This window comes from Arabidopsis thaliana, chromosome 3 (assembly GCF_000001735.4).
Source record: "Arabidopsis thaliana chromosome 3, partial sequence".
Classification (NCBI taxonomy): domain Eukaryota; kingdom Viridiplantae; phylum Streptophyta; class Magnoliopsida; order Brassicales; family Brassicaceae; genus Arabidopsis; species Arabidopsis thaliana.
In genome coordinates this window covers 3,510,661-3,523,298 of record NC_003074.8, presented here as the reverse complement: position 1 = coordinate 3,523,298, position 12,638 = coordinate 3,510,661, and the positions used below count along the sequence as shown (strand labels likewise).

Below are 12,638 nucleotides of genomic sequence, written 5' to 3'. Positions count from 1 at the left end.
GAATTTTTGTTTTATAGTCTATCTAAATCATAATATCCTAGTAGCCGTGTGTATTCTAATGAAGAGTCAGTGACATATACTCCAATCCTTCATAAATAGAGTTATCGAGCAAAAGCCATTATGTTATAAGCACATACAATTCCTAGTTCGCTACCATATAACCAAAATAATTTGGTCTCTGATTAAGTTTTTTTTTTTTTTTTTTGTCAACGTCTCTGATTAAGTTAAACTCATATAGTTGACAGTTGTAAGTTGTAACGTTGGCTAATATTTTAGTCAATAAATTTTGTTCAGGTATAAAGAAAAAAACTAACATTTCTTTTGAAGTTGGTAGATAAAAGTCTTTCCAAACATAAAATCTGAATTGTCTTGAAACCAAAAACATTTGAGATCAGCCTTACTACAAACGAAGCAACACTTAGATTATAACTATAAGCCACCACAAAAAAAGGTAAAACCTTATAGACAAAACCTACTCTTCGTCAAACAAACCGAAACCACCCTCATAGTCTTCTTCGTCTGATTCTTCTTTCTTCTCCTCTACCTTAGCTGCAGCTCCAGCTTGAGCACTACCACCACCTGCATCCGCAGACACTGCCGCTGCAGCAACAACAAACTTGCTGGGATCCTGCATTTCAAATTTACACCAAAGAGTTAACATTAACACGAACAATACTACAAGTTTCAAAAACCACATAAGAAGAAGATGTACAATTTAATGACTAACCTTTAAGAATTCCTTGACCTTCTCTGCTTGAGGGAAAGTGTAGTCAGTAGCAACAGCAATAGCTAAAGCATTCTTGTAGGCATTGATGAACATATGCGGTGCAGCCGCAAGGGTAGGGTAAGAAACAGCTAGAGCCAAGGAAGTGACCATAGAGATACCAGAAGCAAACTTTTCAACAAGTTGATCTTCAGTAAGATCAAGAACCTCTGGACTGAAGACTGATCCATTATCATAAACCGACTGAACAACTAGACCATACGAGAAAGGCCTAATGCCAAGCTTAGCTAGAAGGGCAGCCTCAGAAGACCCAACCTTGTCACCTTGCTTGATAAGCTCCACAGGGGTGATAATTTCAACAGTACCCTTGTTAATCTTAGTGGGAATGTTAAGCACCTAAACATTCCAAACAACACATTCATGTTTCAACAACTTTACATTTTGTATTCAAACAAACAAACAATCGAGCATTACAATGCTTTATTAACCAAACCTGGAAGAACGATGTTTGAGATGGGTCAAGACCAGTGTTGCCAGGTTGAACAACCACATCAATAGGAGCAACTAAACCCACACGAGCAGGAGCACCAACCTGTTCATATCATAAAAGACTTCCATTTCAATCCAACCACATTGAGAAAGTATCAACATTTTACAGAATCCAATACACAAGTTGATATAGATCAGCTACACAGACTAATCAACCTTGTATTTGGCAACCTCCTCGCTCACTTCCTTGAGATCACCTTTAGTGAAGATCAAACCAACGTTTCCCTAATCAAACAAACACAGAAAAATCGCAAATTTACAATCTCAAGTCTCCAGCGTATAGAAAGTCTCAACATTTTCGAAGAAGCTGAGATTAACCTGAAGGAGGGGAAGCAGATTCAAAATTGCAGTGTTTCCAGAGTTCTCGGAGTGGATTCTAACGGAACGTTTCATCATAGTGTTCTTACCCATGAGAACCACTGAGTCTCCACGAAGACCTTTCCTGATGTTCTGAAGCTGAGTCGATCCGACGTTGTCCGCCGCAACGACTAAGATCTGAGTGTATTCGTCGATAAGCTGACATAGTTTTGTGTCATACGCTATCTTCTTCTCTGCTTTTGTTGCCTTCACCATTGTTGCTCAAAGGATTTAGCTTTAGATAAAAACTCAAAATGTTCTCTGTTTCGGAGAGTGTTTGGGAAAGATGATGAAGGAAGTTAGGGTTTTTGCGGCGATCTAAATCTAACGGTTCGTGTTTGTTTTGATTAATTTGTGATCTGACGGCTCTTGTTTACTTTGATGGGAATTGGGCTTTAACTAAAATTAGGCCCAAATTGACAAGATAACACGCGTGACGTTTTTTTAATGTTAGAAGAAAACTTCGTGTCGTTCATTTTGGTAAAAACTACAAGGCGTTGATCAGGAGCTTCTTCTCCTTCTTCTTCACCGGGAAGAGCTCACCATGATTCTCATCGTTGTGGATTCTCTCCGATCATGTCGTCGAAGAAAGCGAAGACGAAGAACGAGGCGAGTAGCAGCCGTGGTGGCATCGGCGGAGAGAGTATAGTCGCTGATTGTGGACGAAATAAATCAACTTGCGGTTACTGTAAATCTTCTACCCGCTTTAGTATTTCTCACGGTTCGTTGCATTGCCTTTGAAATATCGTTTTATTAGTTCGTGAATCTTCTGTATAGTTTGTCGTTGAATTGATCTGACTATCGTATAAGTCAAATAAAAAGATTTTCCGATTTGGGAATGTGAATGATTTCCATTGCAGGTTTATGGACAGAGAGACTCACCGTTAATGACTATCAAGGTTTGTTACATCAATCTCATGTTCTTATTAATATGTTTGATTATGTGTAAACACAAAGTTTGAATTTTTGCTTCTTTGATTTGAAGTTCTTCATTCAACATTTTGATTCTCTTTTCTGATCTTAGTTATCATTTTTGATGTATTCTTTGGGTTTTTTTTTTTTTTTTTAAAAGCTCTTCTTGACAGTGGATGGAGACGATCTGGCTGCTATCTTTACAAACCTGAGATGGAGAAGACTTGTTGCCCTTCTTATACAATCCGCTTGAAAGCAAGTGATTTTGTCCCTTCTAAGGAGCAGCAGCGAGTGCGTAGAAGAATAGAAAGGTATATGCATCTCTGTGGATGCATATGGAAACTGTACCAAGATCTTTTTTTCAGTTATGTCATAAAACCTTTCCTCTTACCTTTAAAATTTCTGGTTGAACTGTTTCTGTGATGTTGTGTACAAAGGTTTTTGGATGGTGAACTAGATGCGAAGCCGAGTGAGCAGACAGAAGATCAAGATGTCTCTTTCTCCCGTGAAGTTTCAGTGTCAGTGAAAAAATCACTTGGAGCTGCTAAAAGAGAAAAAAACAATGAACTGGAACCAATCATGAAAGATTTGTCTGAACAAATTGATAATGCGGTACAAAAATGCATACAGAGTGGTGAGTTTCCTTCTAATGTTCAGATTCCCAAAGCTTCAGTAAAGAAAGTTTTTTCTGCTAAAAGGAAGAAACTAGCTGAAGGGTCAGAAGACCTCTTATACACCAGCAACATTGCTTTTCCAATAGTAGCTGCTATGAAACACACACAGACATTGGAGAAAGGCAAAAACGTAGAAGAAAACAGATTATCACCAGAGGCTGTTTCTGAGAAGTTGTTAAGTGCAATGAATAAGGTTGGAGAGTTTACTGGTTTTTCTGTTAAGGTCTCCAAGGGTCATATCAACTTCCTTTCAGCTACCCAAGTTACTTCCTCAGATAGAAATGAAGGTGAAGAAAGCCTATGTGCTACAACAATAAAGTCTTCTTCGAACAAGCTTCATGCAAGAAAGCGGAAGCTGGAGATGCACTTGAAAAGGTCGAGTTTTGAACCAGAGGAATATGAATTATACAAACGGTATCAAATGAAAGTGCATAATGATAAGCCGGAGAGCATCTCAGAAACTTCATACAAACGGTTTTTGGTAGACACTCCGCTCACTGAAGTTCCTTCTTCAGGTTATGATGATGAAGAAAAGATTCCTCTTTGTGGCTTTGGTTCTTTCCATCAACAATACCGAGTTGATGACCGTCTAATTGCTGTTGGGGTGATTGATATTCTTCCTAAATGTTTGTCTAGTAAATACCTGTTCTGGGATCCGGATTTCGCATCCTTGTCTCTTGGAAACTACTCAGCCCTGCAAGAAATCGATTGGGTAAAACAGAACCAAGCTCATTGCTCTACTCTTGAGTATTACTATCTTGGCTATTACATACATTCCTGTAACAAGATGAGATATAAAGCAGCCTATCGTCCGTCTGAGCTTCTATGCCCTCTCCGGTACCAGTAAGTTCCTTAAACCACAAAACTAAGATCAAATTCTTGTTAGTTGTGGAGAGCATATAACTGATTCTCTTGTATTTTGTTCTCAGATGGGTTCCATTCGAAGTAGCCAAGCCTCTGCTTGATAAAAAGCCTTATTCCGTCTTGTCCAATATCAGTAAGGTTTCTTCATCATCATCATCACCTCAAGCTTCTGAAACCCTATTGGAATCTACGAGTGAACATGAAGACATGGAACAAGGGGATACAAATGATGATGATGATGAAATGTATAACTCTGATGAAGACTCAGACTCAGACTCTAGCAGTAGCAGAAACCGGAGTGACATTACCAATATCCTTATCAGTCTTAATGGACCTCGACTTCGATACAAGGTACTATCAGTATCACTATCATTGCTCTCTCCTGTTTTCTTTCCAGATAATCAAATTCTCAATCTTTGTAAAAATTGTACTTGAAGGATATACCGCGGTTCAAGAATCCAGTGGTTCAGAAACAACTCGAATCGATGTTGGTTAGTTACAGGAAAGTTGTTGGGGCCGAGCTATCGGAGATAATGGTGTATGAACTCCGGTAACATTAAGCTTAAGTGCTTAACTCAAGCCAGTTGAAAGCATTTTGCAACATTATTAACAATATTAGTGTTGTCATGTGTCTCCTTATTTTGATCACATGATACCCAAAAAAATATATAATCTATAATTGTTACATTTTTCCCATAATATTATTCTCTCGGATAAATAAAGTTTTAATTTCCCATTTTGCTCAAATCAAATTGAACCAAACCGCGTAAAACAGAGAGTGTTAGTATAATTAAACTCTGTACCTGTTCATGAAGTAAAGAACTCTGGAAACAAACTAAACTTAGGCTGCAAATAAGATAATGAGATCTTTAACTTATGTGTCCAAAGTAGTTGCAGCAATGACCAAACAATTGGTCTCGGAAGCTGTTCTAATGTAAGATAGATGGTTTACAAAATGAGGAAAAAGAATAAAGAAAAATGAAAGAGTTGGAGGGAATGTACAAATCAGATATGAATGATGAGAATCAAGCATCATCAGTATCGCTGTCTCCGGCTTCAACTTCTTGAGCCACCCAATAATTGTTCCCATCTGGACCCCAGACCTTGTACCTGTCAAGAATATGAACAAATGCATCATCTCAAGTATCTCTGTCAAAGAAGATACATCAGCGGTTATGATTAATCGGGTATTAACCTTTCGAGAACAGATTTTCCTTCCTTGTACTTTTGATTCTTCTCAAAAGCAAACTCCTGAACAACAATAATTGGTTAGATTAGATTAGCAAGCAAGAGCCGAATGCAGAAGACCAAGAGAGGAAGAATAAGAATAAACATTTTGATGTTTTCATACATATTTCCATCCAACATAAGAGCCGCATTTGACACAGTAAATATCGACCACCGTATGCATTCCCGTCATCATCATCCTATCTTCTTTCTTGCCAGCATACACATTCACTCTGTTCACACAAATCCATAACTGATGAAAATGCATAGCTCGTCCTATCCATCAAAAGGATCTTCGGGTTTCTTCAAATCTGGCTAGCAAAAAACACCAAATCAAACTTGGAGAAGAAAACTTACACCTTACTGAAGAGGTAAGCTTTCCCATGTCGGGACTGAAAAGACTGTAAACAAATAGACAAACAAGATGTTGTCAGTATCTTGCATATGCCACAATACTAAGACATTGTGAAGCCAAGTAGAAGAGATTCATAACAAAATGAAATTGTGGAGCCATGTAAAAAAAGCAAGAAACACCACACACTCCAAATCAAATGAGGAGAGAGTGTTCCAATGTATTGAAGTGAACCATAAGCACTAATCGATTGCATATAGCAGCATCTAACACAGCTTAACCACCAATTATATCACTATACGGAAAGAGAATGCAGGAATGTCTTTAGTATCTTCTATATGCCACAAATACTAAGAGACATTGCAAATCTTTTCACCATTACAAGAGGAGAAAGAGTCTTACAATGTCTGAACCATAAGCACTTAGACTAATCGATTGCATTTAGCATCTAATCGCAATCCAGTATCACTGAGAAAGAGTCTAACAATGTTTGAAGCATAAGTTGATCTAATGAGAATGCAGAACAGTCAGTATATCCCCAATTCTAGCTCCTTTTTTTAACTGATCATGATTAATGTATCCATGATCATCCAGATTCCAGATATCATCAAAAAGTATATGATTTTGGCAATCAAATTAGATCATCTAATTTATGCAATTTTCAAAACACAATCCTAGTGAAAAGAGACCCCAAATGATGATATGATCATCAGAGGAGATAAATCCCAATAACCCAAATTAAGATTTAGCTCAGATTCAAACCTTAGAGACGACATCATCACAGAGAGCAAGATTGGTCTTGCAGTGCTTACAACTGTAAGACTTGCCTTCCAAATTCACCAAGAACAATCTCCCCATCTCTAAACTATTCCCAGAATCTATAAAAGCAAAAAAAAAATCAAATCTTTTGCTGAGCAAAATAATAAAAGAGTGTGTGATAAAAGGGAAGACGATCATTAATTACGCAAGACTGGAGTTAGGATTTTCTGCCGATTTTTAGATGAAAAAGGAAGAAACTTTAAAATAGAGAAAAATCATATAAAGTGTTCTTTGACGATATTACAAAAATAAAGTCCTCACCTTTATTTTTCCTTGTAGTAACGTGGACCTGACAAAAAGTCATGGATGGCCTTGGAATATACGGAACTTAATTTTTTATGCGAATTACGAAAAATCTTTTGCATATTAAACCCTCTAGACGAGCAAGAGTCTCTATTGGACTAAAAAGCAAAAACCTTTTCTGGGTTCCTTCTGCTTCGTCCAAGTTAGTCGCCGGAGACGACAAAGAGCACCTGAATTGGTGCGAGAAAAGATTCCTACTTCTGAGACCATCTTCACAAACGTGTAGCAAAGACGAAGCCTTTGAGTTTTCTCTTTCTGTTACTTAGAAAATAGCTGGTAATATTTGATTTATAGCCTCTAGGTTTCCCATCAATATGAATCTTTAGCTATATTGTTAGTCGACGATTTTAGTTTCAGCTGCGTGACAGTTGTTCGATGAAATGTCTGAATGAATAGAAAGTAGTGAATTCATTGTGGGTATAGAGGAATTTAGTAACGGATTATTGATTGTTTGTTTTTTTTTGGTTTGGGATTTTCTAGATTTTGAACCTGGAGCTGAGTTCCGTGTGTGATTACTTAATTCGGTTATGGCTGCACCAAACGTTCGTAGTAGTAGCAGCTTCTCTCGCAACATATCAGTTGTGTCATCGCCTCAAATTCCTGGTCTCAAAAGTGGTCCTAATGGCACAGCTTTTATATCGTCAGGGATTCGTGATCTTGACAGTGAGCTTTCTCCTTTTTATTTACACATCAAGTCTCATGAGGATAAGAGAGTCTGGTTTTGGGGCTAAAAGGTTTGTATTTTATTACTTTTCCAGGGATACTAGGTGGTGGGTATCCTTTGGGAAGCTTAGTAATGGTAATGGAAGATCCTGAAGCACCGCATCATATGGATCTGTTAAGAACTTACATGTCTCAGGGGCTTGTTAACAATCAACCACTTCTTTATGCTAGTCCTTCAAAAGATCCAAAAGGGTTTCTTGGTACTTTGCCGCATCCTGCATCATCCAAAGAGGATAAGCCTACTGCGCCCGACCCTGATCAGGTGCTACTTTCTTGTCTGTACCTTCGTTCTGTTTGCCTTTTTCCTGGCTAGTTAAAAATTGGGTAGTGTGCACTTTTGTCAATTCTGTAGGGAGAGAGCTTGAGGATTGCTTGGCAGTATCGGAAGTATTTGGAAAACCAGAAGAATGCTATTGGTAATTTAGTTAGTGCGGTTATATATTCATTTGCATATCATTCAAGAATAAATTGAGCTACTAGTAAGTTAGATATCATTCTTTGGAAACATAATCCTCTTTACCTATTCTGGATCAGATGATTACTCCAATGACTTTGATATGAGAAAGCCCTTGGAGAGGCAATTTCTGAGCGGACGGCCCATAGATTGTGTCAGTCTGTTAGACTCTTCAGATCTTTCCATTGCTCAGGACCACTGTGCTACGTTTTTATCAAAATTTCCAAGGTTGTGTGGCATCCTTTCTTATTTGATCTCAATTACTCGCTCTAGTTTCGAATCAATAAATTTTGTTGGTCATACCTATGCAGCAAATTCTGCTCAAGCTCAATTCTTTTTACATCTCTCTTATACTTCCAAGCTCAGTTTGTTTATATTGTTTTAGTTTGTTACTGAGTCAGTTATTGTTCAAATTCTTCTCTTATTTACTGGCTTTGTTAAGTAGATTGTCCTTTTTTTCTTAAGAACCTGTGTATTGTTTCCCACAGAAACAGCAGTAACATTGCATCTATTGGCCGCATCGCAATCCAGTCTTTTTGCTCTCCCCTGTGTGAGTATTCTGAAAAGGTAATTAGGAGAGTTTTCTGGAACTTTTAGCCTATATCAAGTCAACAATGCTTTCTAACGAAAATTCTCTTGACTCTATAGTTAATGATAGCTGAAGCTTGTACCAGTATCACGTCGTTATGTATTATATTGTTGATTTTTTGACATTTTGTTTCTATCAACACAGGAATCAGACATGCTCTCATTCATAAGATTGCTGAAAAGTATGCTTATGGTTTCAAATGCGGTAGCCATTGTTACTTTCCCGCCTTCCCTGCTCTCCCCATCTTCCTCTAAAAGACTGCAGCATATGGCAGATACCTTGCTCTCTATCAAAGCAATCCCAGGTTTGCTTTCCCTGATTTTCTTATTCATAAATAGATTATCATAGTTGTTTCTTGACAAGTATCCTTGCCTTTTTTTCCAGATGGTGACAAGGAATTGGAGAAACTCCTCACTGGCTACAAGGATATAAATGGATTCCTCAACATACACAAGGTTGCTCGTATCAACACACAGGTATTTACAAATTGTGTAATTCTCAATTTATATAGGGATATTATTACCCTGAAACCTGTAAGCAAGAACCCCTTTGTATTTTGCCAAGTCAAAAAAACATATTCAATGGATAAAAGTCTGATGAAATTCAAAATGTCTACTGAACAACTTATCCAGAAATCCCCATCTAATCCATTTTTCTCTCTTTTGATGAGAATGACATGAACTTGCTTAGAAACCGTTGAAAAAATGGATTCACTATGGTCCTAAACCACTGGTTTGATCTGAATTGTTTAATGGAACAGGTGCCTGTAATTCTTGAGGCAAAAACCTTCTCAATGAGCTTGAAGAAGAGAAGATTCTTGGCTCTAGAGTGTCTGAATCAAGCCCCTGTAGACGGGTCCAGTGGAACATCGTATGGCACATCTGGTAGCTGCTCATCCAAATCCGGAGCACTAGATTTTTGAGTTGCTGAGTTAGTCTTTCTTTTCTTCTTCTTAGTTTTTTTTTTTCCCTCTCCATTGAGTTCTCTAAGTTCACTCACTAACCTGAGCAGTTACATTATTATTATAGTCTTTGGTCTTAAAAACAGTTTTGACAGCAATATGTTTTGTTTTTATAATGAAATTTATTTCATTTCTGTATTATATATACTCTTATGAAACTATGACCAATGATAGATGCTAGTTACTAAACGTTCAATGTAATCACTTCAACATGTTCACGTGGTTATTTGTTGAACCATCCATATATATAACATATAAAGAAAGAAGGTGAGACATTGAATGAAGAGTTCAAAAATATGGTTGATCTATATTTGGTGCTCCTTTAATTCAGTGTTCCTTTACTTACCAACCAACGACCATATCATTTGAATTATTGCTCATAAATCTCTCTCTCTACCCAATCTCTTTATTTAGTACCCTATTCTTCTTGACTTTGTTTCTTTCCAAAGCTTATACAAGAGATATTCATTCTTAAACTAAGATTTTCATATATATTGAAAAAGAAAGAAAAGATTTCTCATCATTTTACTTTTTGGTAGAGAGCATTTCAAGTAAAAAATACTTTGAGAAACAAAAAGAGAAAACTAGTATGAGAAACAAATCCTTAAAAAAGGAAATAACAGTAATGCACGTGATGATATAACAAAAGGTTTTGTTTTGTTTGTTTTTTTATTGTTTTTTTCTTCTTTTATTTGTCTGTTATAATAATCAAAAAACAAGAAGAAAAAACGAGACGTTCATGCATTTAATCTCGCACCTTACGACAAAGAGTGAGAGAGAGGATCGCTCAGGTTTGTTCATCTTCACCGGACGATTAGCTTTTGCGGTGGGAGAAAGAACGGCCTGTCTTCAGCTCTGAAACAGAGGAACAGAGAGGTTAGGAAGGAGACAATGGTTGGACCCGCGCGGCCTCAGATCGTTTTGTTTGGATCTTCCATTGTTCAGATGAGCTTTGGCCATGGTGGTTGGGGCGCCATTCTTTCCGAGGTCTACGCTCGTAAGGTATCGTCAGATTCATCAATCTCTCTCTCTCTGTGGCTTCTGGATTCGATATTCATCCTTGGTTAGATTACTAGAGCGTTGATTCTACAAGTAGATCGCTTATTCTAATTACTCTGTATTATTTATTATTTTCCCTAACTATACATTTGTTCATTGAAATTCGTCTTTTGTTTTACGATTGTAAGCGTGTATTATGCGAACCATAATGTTATTTCTCCATTTGGATGTTATGTGTATAGGCCGACATCATTCTGCGAGGATATTATGGATGGAACTCTTCTCGTGCTTTGGAAGTTGTCGACCAAGTGTTCCCCAAGGTACTCTTTCAACTCCCTTTTTTTTTGCTTCTTCTCTCTTTAGACTATTAGTTTCTTCAATACTAGATTATGATAAAGATTCAGCGTTTTATAGGTCTTTATATTAGTCCGTATAGGTTGATGTGTGCTTATCATTTGACCTAGTAAGAATTCTTTGTGAACATTATTTTACTAGTTCAAAATGTACCCCAAAAGGATTACACAAGTGGCTATTTTAGTTGCATAGTCTTTGATTTAGCATACAAGACTCTGCATCTGTTTCAAGGGAGATGTCTCTGTTTAAGCATAATCTGTTTCATCCGAGTTTTCTTGATATCTCAAGCTGTTTTCTCTTACCCATTATAAAAAAAATTTGGTAGAATGAGCTTAACTTTGTAGAAAACCATCATATTCAAAGCTTCTGTTTTCTTCCACTTTGTCGCCTAAAAATTGCAACTTGTTACGGATGCAGGATGCTGCAGTACAACCTTCTCTGGTCATTGTCTATTTTGGAGGAAACGACTCAATGGCGCCTCACTCGTCTGGACTAGGACCTCATGTACCACTTACTGAATATGTTGATAACATGAAGAAGATCGCTCTTCATCTTCAGGTTTATACTTCCTTTATAATTGTTAGATTTATTATTTATCTCCTGTCAGTCACGTTTAAAAGCCATTTCAAGTGCTAATTTCTTCCTCTATTTTCTGTTTCAGAGCCTTTCAGACTTCACCCGAATCATATTTCTTAGTTCTCCTCCAGTGGATGAGGCTAAAGTTCGCCAGAACCAAAGGTAACTTCCCTGAATTTCTTCACTATCTCTCTGTTTCTCCTTATTCTCTCCGGCCTTATTAATATAGATGTGCTTCTTTTTCTCTCACAAGCCCATACTTGAGCGAGGTAATCCGCACAAACGACCTCTGCAAGACTTATTCAGATGCTTGTGTAGAGCTGTGCCAAGAACTCGGCCTAGAAGTAGTTGATCTCTTCTCTACTTTTCAGAAAGCAGATGACTGGAAAACTGTTTGCTTCACGTAAGTATTTTTTGAGTTCTGAAGAAATATAGAGAGACCTTTGATATATATGACTTTCTCAGAGTTTCCAAATGCGATAACCGGGAATGGAGTATCGACGATGTTCATTGAAATGTTTTAACGGTATAGTCTGGTTTGTTACAGAGACGGGATTCATTTGTCAGCACAAGGAAGCAAAATAGTAGCGGGAGAGATACTAAGAGTGGTTAAAGAAGCGGAATGGCATCCATCACTTCACTGGAAATCAATGCCAACAGAATTCGCAGATGACTCTCCTTATGATCTTGTATCAGCAGATGGCAAACAGACAGTAAATTCTTCAGAATGGACTTATTTCTGGGAAGAACAATGGGACTAAACATTTCAACACACACAACAACAACAACAAGACCCTATCTTCACATAATTCACTGTCTTAATGTGATAAAGCTTTGCTTTAGATTGTTTACATTACAAGTGTCTCTGCTATAATCTGATTCAGTTTCGCTCGAAAAACGTTACCATTTTAAAGTTTATACTTATCTAAATCTTAAATCACAGAAACACACCAAGTTTGTGTTCAAGTAATTTCTTTTTTTCTTGTTTACATTTTACAGACATTAACAAATGTCTGAAACTCATCACATAACACTCCTCCAGACAGGGGTTTAGTGTTTTGAAGGTAAAATCACAAAGTAACTAAATTTGGGCCGATAACAAAAAAGTCGCTTAGGAGATTGGACTTATTTGGGCCTAAAACCTAACACTTAAGGGCCCAACTAAAATGCCATTTACCTAAAAAGCGACGCATCTTCGTCT

The 12,638-nt window shown here is 37.3% G+C and overlaps 5 protein-coding genes across 13 annotated transcripts; 3 read left to right on the top strand and 2 right to left on the bottom strand.

Annotated features, from left to right (window-relative positions):
• Nucleotides 1-227: 227 nt before the first annotated feature.
• On the bottom strand, nucleotides 228-1,970 carry AT3G11250 (Ribosomal protein L10 family protein). Its single transcript, NM_111960.4, has 5 exons — nucleotides 1,592-1,970; nucleotides 1,430-1,498; nucleotides 1,218-1,316; nucleotides 728-1,120; nucleotides 228-628 (listed from the first exon to the last, which is right to left on the bottom strand). Exons 1-5 carry the CDS (start codon nucleotides 1,844-1,846, stop codon nucleotides 473-475), a joined length of 972 nt encoding a protein of 323 aa, NP_187734.1. The 5' UTR covers nucleotides 1,847-1,970; the 3' UTR covers nucleotides 228-472.
• A 140-nt stretch (nucleotides 1,971-2,110) lies between these two features.
• Nucleotides 2,111-4,827, top strand: ATE2 (arginine-tRNA protein transferase 2). Of its 5 annotated transcripts, NM_111959.3 has the most exons (6): nucleotides 2,111-2,351; nucleotides 2,491-2,529; nucleotides 2,703-2,853; nucleotides 2,980-4,059; nucleotides 4,146-4,431; nucleotides 4,518-4,816. In NM_111959.3, the coding sequence occupies exons 1-6, from the start codon at nucleotides 2,207-2,209 to the stop codon at nucleotides 4,632-4,634; spliced, it is 1,818 nt and encodes a 605-aa protein (NP_187733.1). In that variant the 5' UTR covers nucleotides 2,111-2,206; the 3' UTR covers nucleotides 4,635-4,816. The 5 variants fall into 5 exon arrangements, with proteins under 5 accessions (NP_187733.1, NP_001326208.1, NP_001326207.1 ...); NM_001337921.1 differs by having other exon boundaries at nucleotides 2,703-4,059; NM_001337920.1 differs by having other exon boundaries at nucleotides 2,111-2,529.
• Nucleotides 4,822-6,736, bottom strand: AT3G11230 (Yippee family putative zinc-binding protein). Of its 4 annotated transcripts, NM_111958.5 has the most exons (6): nucleotides 6,624-6,729; nucleotides 6,422-6,537; nucleotides 5,665-5,708; nucleotides 5,432-5,540; nucleotides 5,276-5,331; nucleotides 4,822-5,190 (listed from the first exon to the last, which is right to left on the bottom strand). In NM_111958.5, exons 2-6 carry the CDS (start codon nucleotides 6,515-6,517, stop codon nucleotides 5,106-5,108), a joined length of 390 nt encoding a protein of 129 aa, NP_566389.1. In that variant the 5' UTR covers nucleotides 6,518-6,537; nucleotides 6,624-6,729; the 3' UTR covers nucleotides 4,822-5,105. The 4 variants fall into 4 exon arrangements, with proteins under 4 accessions (NP_566389.1, NP_001327325.1, NP_001078135.1 ...); NM_001337918.1 differs by having other exon boundaries at nucleotides 4,822-5,331; NM_001084666.2 differs by having other exon boundaries at nucleotides 4,868-5,190; nucleotides 6,422-6,736.
• Nucleotides 6,737-6,851: 115 nt separating this feature from the next.
• On the top strand, nucleotides 6,852-9,949 carry ELO1 (Paxneb protein-like protein). 2 transcript variants are annotated; one of them, NM_111957.5, is made up of 9 exons: nucleotides 6,852-7,057; nucleotides 7,262-7,444; nucleotides 7,540-7,766; nucleotides 7,857-7,920; nucleotides 8,039-8,186; nucleotides 8,447-8,525; nucleotides 8,692-8,851; nucleotides 8,932-9,023; nucleotides 9,308-9,949. In NM_111957.5, exons 2-9 carry the CDS (start codon nucleotides 7,309-7,311, stop codon nucleotides 9,467-9,469), a joined length of 1,068 nt encoding a protein of 355 aa, NP_566388.2. In that variant the 5' UTR covers nucleotides 6,852-7,057; nucleotides 7,262-7,308; the 3' UTR covers nucleotides 9,470-9,949. The 2 variants fall into 2 exon arrangements, with proteins under 2 accessions (NP_566388.2, NP_001319522.1); NM_001337916.1 differs by having other exon boundaries at nucleotides 6,891-7,057; nucleotides 8,039-8,323; nucleotides 9,308-9,768.
• Nucleotides 9,920-12,636, top strand: AT3G11210 (SGNH hydrolase-type esterase superfamily protein). The gene is made up of 6 exons (NM_111956.3): nucleotides 9,920-10,510; nucleotides 10,750-10,827; nucleotides 11,279-11,419; nucleotides 11,523-11,599; nucleotides 11,691-11,840; nucleotides 11,985-12,636. Exons 1-6 carry the CDS (start codon nucleotides 10,400-10,402, stop codon nucleotides 12,196-12,198), a joined length of 771 nt encoding a protein of 256 aa, NP_566387.1. The 5' UTR covers nucleotides 9,920-10,399; the 3' UTR covers nucleotides 12,199-12,636.
• The last annotated feature ends 2 nt before the right edge of the window (nucleotides 12,637-12,638 follow it).

Excerpts from the sequence above, each read along its gene's own strand:
- AT3G11250 (NM_111960.4), bottom strand. The coding sequence starts at position 1,846 with ATGGTGAAGGCAACAAAAGCAGAGAAGAAGATAGCGTATGACACAAAA. Across the intron at positions 1,121-1,217 it reads CTCAAACATCGTTCTTCCAG|GTGCTTAACATTCCCACTAA; the intron begins GTTTGGTTAATA and ends TGGAATGTTTAG. Across the intron at positions 629-727 it reads AGGTCAAGGAATTCTTAAAG|GATCCCAGCAAGTTTGTTGT; the intron begins GTTAGTCATTAA and ends TTTGAAATGCAG.
- ATE2 (NM_111959.3), top strand. The coding sequence starts at position 2,207 with ATGTCGTCGAAGAAAGCGAAGACGAAGAACGAGGCGAGTAGCAGCCGT. Across the intron at positions 2,352-2,490 it reads CCGCTTTAGTATTTCTCACG|GTTTATGGACAGAGAGACTC; the intron begins GTTCGTTGCATT and ends TTTCCATTGCAG. Across the intron at positions 4,060-4,145 it reads CTATGCCCTCTCCGGTACCA|ATGGGTTCCATTCGAAGTAG; the intron begins GTAAGTTCCTTA and ends TTTTGTTCTCAG.
- AT3G11230 (NM_001084666.2), bottom strand. The coding sequence starts at position 6,616 with ATGATCGTCTTCCCTTTTATCACACACTCTTTTATTATTTTGCTCAGC. Across the intron at positions 5,709-6,421 it reads GTGATGATGTCGTCTCTAAG|TCTTTTCAGTCCCGACATGG; the intron begins GTTTGAATCTGA and ends ATTTGTTTACAG. Across the intron at positions 5,191-5,275 it reads GGAAAATCTGTTCTCGAAAG|GTACAAGGTCTGGGGTCCAG; the intron begins GTTAATACCCGA and ends TATTCTTGACAG.
- ELO1 (NM_111957.5), top strand. The coding sequence starts at position 7,309 with ATGGCTGCACCAAACGTTCGTAGTAGTAGCAGCTTCTCTCGCAACATA. Across the intron at positions 7,921-8,038 it reads AAACCAGAAGAATGCTATTG|ATGATTACTCCAATGACTTT; the intron begins GTAATTTAGTTA and ends ATTCTGGATCAG. Across the intron at positions 8,852-8,931 it reads CTCTATCAAAGCAATCCCAG|ATGGTGACAAGGAATTGGAG; the intron begins GTTTGCTTTCCC and ends CTTTTTTTCCAG.
- AT3G11210 (NM_111956.3), top strand. The coding sequence starts at position 10,400 with ATGGTTGGACCCGCGCGGCCTCAGATCGTTTTGTTTGGATCTTCCATT. Across the intron at positions 10,511-10,749 it reads CCGAGGTCTACGCTCGTAAG|GCCGACATCATTCTGCGAGG; the intron begins GTATCGTCAGAT and ends TTATGTGTATAG. Across the intron at positions 10,828-11,278 it reads TCGACCAAGTGTTCCCCAAG|GATGCTGCAGTACAACCTTC; the intron begins GTACTCTTTCAA and ends TTACGGATGCAG.